At 40.9% G+C, this 6000-nt stretch overlaps 1 protein-coding gene across 1 annotated transcript; it reads right to left on the minus strand.

The window, feature by feature from the left end:
- Positions 1-2028: 2028 nt before the first annotated feature.
- Positions 2029-5049, minus strand: msx3 (muscle segment homeobox 3). Its single transcript, XM_067972362.1, has 2 exons — positions 4525-5049; positions 2029-3001 (listed from the first exon to the last, which is right to left on the minus strand). Exons 1-2 carry the CDS (start codon positions 4940-4942, stop codon positions 2586-2588), a joined length of 834 nt encoding a protein of 277 aa, XP_067828463.1. The 5' UTR covers positions 4943-5049; the 3' UTR covers positions 2029-2585.
- Between the last annotated feature and the right edge of the window lie 951 nt (positions 5050-6000).

Consider the following 6000-nt stretch of genomic DNA (forward strand, 5'->3'; position numbering starts at 1 on the left):
AATAATTCTAACCCTTTAAGTGACTTTTCAAATGATTAAATCCTCCGCAATTATCCCGAGCACACGGATTGCTGTGGTGGTGTCTTTTCTGTCGAGCACTGTCATGTAAAATCGCATTGATATTTTAATTTCTACAAGTCCTTTTGAACTTGGGATAATAAACATCAAACACCGCAGACCGAAATTTTGACCCACAGTCCACCGTTACTTAAACCAACACAGGGCTCGGTGCTGAGGATCATTTTACGGAGGCAGGCAGAGGCACGAGAAAATGTTGCTCAGGCTGGGGGAAAACGGTAGACCCATACTCCTCATTTAAATGATTACAATAATCGCCAGATCCCCTCCTCCGGCATCCTAGACAATTACATCAAACTTTTGTTACGTAAACAGAAAGCTCCTGTAATTATGTTGGCAAATTAATGTGACTGTTACATTCATCAGCATCAAACAGGGGATCTCGTTAAACGATGCATGACTCGCAGCCTCTGACCAAATAGGTGATAGGGAATAAATGCACAGGATTGTCATATAATAATCTCCCAAAGACTCCCGCTCGATCAACAGCCAGCAGAGCCCATAAAAAAAACTGAATTTAAAAGACAAGTTCCTCTAAGTAATAATTTAATCAACGAAGCTTGAAGTTTAAAACCTTTATAATTGTTATAGTAGTGATTAAGACTTTGTTAACGGATGCATCGTTAATTAATCGTTTAACCTATTCGGCTGATTCAAATCTAAGTAGATTCTTTAAATTTATTTTAAATGTCAGGAGGTAAAATTAAAGTTTTTAAAAAAGTTTACTGTATTTGTTGGGGTAAAACCCCAGATCTAACTCAAGATCGGACACCATCGATAAACCGCACGCCGCAGAACAGAGACACAACTCAAAAAGTTTTGAGTTTTTTTTTGGTTCGTGATTTGCTTTTTTAAAAAAAATCCAATACAAACAAAATCTCACCCAAAATACGAACCAAGCCAGATTGGGGCTACACTTCCGCTGCTGTCATCCGACCGAGAGCTGCGTCCTAATAACACCAGAAATCCGCTGTTTTCTGTATAATTCTCATAAATCGCCGGATCAAAACGCACCAGTCTAATGTTCATTTATCCGTGACCTCCGCCGTTCCTATTGCGATCGAAATGACTTTTGGGGCTTATTGCAGCAATAAATTCCCGCGGCGACAGCCCGAAACCCCACACCAAATAAATAAAGGCTCGACACTCAATCCCAAACTTTTTTCTCTCCCAGTTATCAATTTAAACTCGGTCTATTATATATAGTTCTAATCTCCTTCGCAAAACATTTTTAGTAACTTCAGCGAGTTTGCTTTAATTATCAAAAAAATTAAAGTAAGTTAGAAAAAACACAATTAAGAGTTTATTGGACGATTAATGTACAAAAACAAATGGGATCCTTGTGACTGAATTTACCTTCTGTACATACAATAACCTGTACACTATTTAAGAAAATGTAAACAGTTCTTAAAAACGTATTTTAAATGCACTTAATATATATATTTAAATATTGGTAAACAATTTTCAGAGTTGTCTCGTCTGATTTATAAACGTTGCGGCTGACAACACATGTCCAAAACCAAACGCAAACCCTAGTCCTATAGATACACATTCACTATATTTACAGCGCGGGGTCACCAGTTTTTATTATTATAAAGTGATGGAATAGATTTTGTTCCTAAGCAAATGATCAAAACACATTTTTTTTAAAATCACTGTATAGGTGCAACTTCCGTCTCTAATGGGCTGCTTTATAAGTGACAATTTTATAAAATGACATAGTACTCCCTTTTAAAGAGCAGATATCTCTTTCCCTGTCGTGGCCTGCAGCAAGTTCGGCTTTCAATCTGCATATTCGTTAATTACATCGCCGTGAAATGTTAAAATCTCTTCAGCCGGGGCTGGTTTTAAGGGAACGGGTGTGTGCGTAGAGTAGCTCAATTCAATGAATTTCAAACTTAAGGGTTGCACGGAAATCTGAGCAACCGAATTACTTATAATTCACCTAACAACAAAAAAAAACCTGGAGGGTAATTTTTTTCCAAGGAATGATGCGCAGTCTAGAGACACTGCAACATTCAAGCGTCAACTTTTCTCTTCCACTTATCATTAAAGCCGAGACACTTTAAACCAAATAAGATGACAGCTTTATTGTGTGAATGATTTGTCGCCTTTTTGCTATGGAATTTAGAAAGTTTTTTTTAAAAAATCGAGTTGAACGGAACAGACTTAGAAAAATTATCTTTTCTATATAAATTATTCTGTATTTTTTTTTTGATGATCTTGAATTGCACTTTGGGTTCAATAATACCGGAAAATGACTAAATAGGATAACAAATAATCTTAGCAGTTGACCCAGTTTAGATAGATCAACTAGACAAACTCTTAATTTTCGAGGGTTTAGCGCGGCTAGCACAGACCGCTACAGTGATTCCAGGGCTATCTGAATTATTTAAAAGCAAGTTTCAATAGCCAAAAACACCGTGGTGGAGAATTTGGCTAGCTGACTTCATTATCAGAGGGAAAAGGGAATCATGTCTTTCTCAAGTCAGGAGAACAGTTACAATTTACGATAAATAATACATTCCATATGTGACTGGGGTTGTAAAGAGTCCCGGGACAGGAAGACCAGGGCGCTGGAAGGAGTTGGACGGTCCATATAAAGATGGAGATGTGAGATGGGTCCCTATGGGAAATGGCAACCCAAACGAGGGCAGCAGAGGTTTGGCGGCCAGTTTGAGTTTCTCCAGTTCGGCTTCCTGTAGTCTTTTTGCCTTCGCTCTTCGGTTTTGAAACCAAATCTTGACCTGGGTCTCGGTCAGGTTGAGGGAGCTGGAGAACTCCGCCCTCTCGGCGATCGACAGGTACTGTTTCTGACGGAATTTGCGCTCCAACGCCAGGAGCTGAGACGTCGTGAAGGGAGTTCTGGGCTTCCTGTTGTTTTTATGTTTCCTCAGTGTGCATGGCGGGGGACTGGGATGCCCTGTAATTAAAAAAAAAGCAAGAAGGGAACAAACCATTTCAGCTTCTCTGCGTGTAGCGGAATTTTGAAACATCCAGAAGGACATCAAAGCATTCGAAATAGGCAGAAATTATTTCTAGAAGAATAGAATTTTCAAAGGATGCCTAAATTAAAAGGACATGACCTTGTGGGGTGTGGTTTTATTATTTACAGTTAGGATACACGAACGGAATGCAACATTCTTACACATTCTAGCAGCTGTACTTTTAGGTTTAAAACCCGGCACAGTGTAAATGGACCAAAGAATTCTCACAGATTTAGTGCGGAGAATGTTGTCCACATATTCTGAAAAAATGCATGTATTTCATTGACGATAATAAAATCGATATTAAATGAACAATTCGTTCAATATCGCATTGAGGGAGGCCCGAATACAACTCCACCGAACTTTTGATCAGGACTTGGGGAATGTCATGTCCACACAGACGCTTTAGTTCCCCAGAACGTCCATTAATTTGGGATCCACGGGAAATCAAAGCCCCTCCCCACTCACCCCCAATTCCTAACTCTTCAGAAATGAGAGACTTTTTACTGAAGTTTACGGCTACTCGCAATTACTGGGGGGTGGAGATTAAATTACCTGCTTTGAATTGCGGTTGTGTAAATTATAAACTGGTCAGTCCGCGCAGAACTTTCAACTCTACTTTAGGGTATTAAATAAATACAATAAATAAGAATTCAGTGCAAGTTAATGGCCTCTCGAAAATGTTCTAAACAGGACACCCAAGCTTGTTCCACAGCAGGCCAGACACGCCTCGTATTTGGCAGCGCAAAGGTGCCCCGTGTTCCAAGGGCTGACGGTTCCGAGTTGCAACGTACGTTGTAACTTATCTCTTCCCTGGTGAACGCACTCGCTGTTCCCTTCAAAATGTCATGAATTAATTTCAATTTACAGGCAGGGTTCCGTTTATCCAATAATAAATGTCTTGTTCCTGCAGTGTAAAATGCGGATTTTAATTTATTGTATTACAAACAGAAATAATTCAGGAGGCACGGTTCCGAGTTAAACCGGGTTAGGGCATGGATTAAAGGCAGTCCTTGGAATAGATATTAGGAGTTTGCAAATCTGGCACCAGCCACTTCCCACTTTTTTTTGGTTACCAACTTGTCTCTGGCCCACAGTCCTGTCTGTGGCCCAGAGTCCTGTACAGATATCGCCATTCCTCGCCCTAACCCAGGCGTCAGTTGCGCTCATCTTCCTGTCTGCTCGAAGCAGAAGGACTTCAAGTAAACTTATTAGAATCCCGCCCGACTCCACCATTTAATTTCCAAACTCGTGGGAAAGATTACAGTTGTGAGATTTGTATTTTTAAAAAAATATATATATATATTATTCTAGCTCACAGGGAAAAAAACCCAGAGAGAAACGGCAAGAAGTCACGATTGTGAGTTTAGCGTCGCTCGCTTTAAGTACCCCAGTGGTTGTAAAACTTCTAACAGCAGTGAGTCGGCCCCGAGAGGGGTGACCCGCTCACGGGACTTACTTGGAGGCGGTGAATAAGAACCGTTTTGAATCCAAGCCGACTGTTCCTTGTCGCTAAGGTTTTCCGATTCGTGCGAGGAGGAATTCTCGGGAAAGTTTTGAAAGTCTTCCAACGGGTCACTTTTACCCGGGTAATGAGTTCTGGAGGAGGGCTGGTCCTTAGAAGCTAAAGGGTTAACCGCGGCCAGCCCGGGCTCCGAGGAGGGTAGCTGAGCCCTGAACGATTTTCTATCTGATATGAGGGATTCCACACTGAAGGGGAGACTGGAAATCTGGATCTTACATCCCTTCGAGTCCATGGGTGAACTTTCGCTGCAGTCTCGCCCCTTTCCTGTAGCTTCCGAGCCTTTCTCCTGCTCTTTAATTCCCTGGTTGAGAGATCCTTGCACAGTATTCATCATCCGAGAGGAAGGGGCCATACACCTTTACAGATCACTTTTTTTTTAAAGCCCTCAGTCCTTTTCTTTTGACATGGGGAGCAACGGCAATCAATTAACTCTCCCAATCTCAATCTGCCAAAATCGCTGTCTGACTTTTCTTAACTTGGAGCCGAGTTGCTCGGCTATAAAGTTCTTGGAACTTTTCTGTCATCTCGCCGCCCTCCAATGAGATGATTCGGTCAGGGTTCTGACGACGAAAGTGCGGCCCCGATTGGCTTCTCGATTCTAAAAGGCAACAACAATCATTTTGAAAGAAATGAGTAGTTAATCATGGATCTCTTGCTGGGCACGTTTATTGATAGCTCAAGGGGTTGTAATCTCCTAGGAACACAGACCCACAAGAGCAATTTCAACGCAATTAAGCAGTAGGGCAGCCTTTAGCAAGATCCCTTTCTCATTACTGGTGACTTATTGAAACCATGCTTTAGGAGAAAAAAACAGCTCGGCTGGTATTTAAATACAAGCTTCTCCTAAATATGAGAGGTCCAGGATACATTTTCTGCATATTTTCACTTCGGATAATCTTTTTATTAGTAACGTGTCTGCCTCCTCTCTCGCTCTCTCTCTCTCTTCCCCCTCCCAAACCCCATGCTTGAGCTAAAAGCAAAGGCAATTCTTCAAGATAAGTCAAGGCATTTAATAGGCAGACAAGTTATGTTATGGAAGGCGCCAGCTTCGGCAAGATCAAACAGAGAAGCTACCTCAGGGAGAACAGGCAACAGTTAACCCAACTTAACCAATTGTCCTCAAACTTTAATGTCTCCTGCATGTCTTCCTCCGATCACTCTCACCCTGTGCTGAAGCCATTCTCACAACTCAAAGTATGATTTTAAAAAGCTGTCTATAATATACACATTATATTCTACATGTTAGACACATTCTGTACGGAAATACCTTCTTTGTATTTAATTTCTAAAAGGGATTTCGGCGAACTTCTGTTAACTTCCGTCACTTTATATATTTGTGGTTAAAAGTTTGACGAAATTATTCTTTTCATCTGCAAGAAAAGTTTTTTTAAAATTTGTTTCAAACGATTG

The sequence above is a fragment of the Heptranchias perlo genome, chromosome 36 (genome assembly GCF_035084215.1).
Source record: "Heptranchias perlo isolate sHepPer1 chromosome 36, sHepPer1.hap1, whole genome shotgun sequence".
In the NCBI taxonomy this organism is placed as follows: Eukaryota; Metazoa; Chordata; class Chondrichthyes; order Hexanchiformes; family Hexanchidae; genus Heptranchias; species Heptranchias perlo.

Excerpts from the sequence above, each read along its gene's own strand:
- msx3 (XM_067972362.1), bottom strand. The coding sequence starts at position 4,942 with ATGGCCCCTTCCTCTCGGATGATGAATACTGTGCAAGGATCTCTCAAC. Across the intron at positions 3,002-4,524 it reads TTCTTATTCACCGCCTCCAA|GGCATCCCAGTCCCCCGCCA; the intron begins GTAAGTCCCGTG and ends TTTTAATTACAG.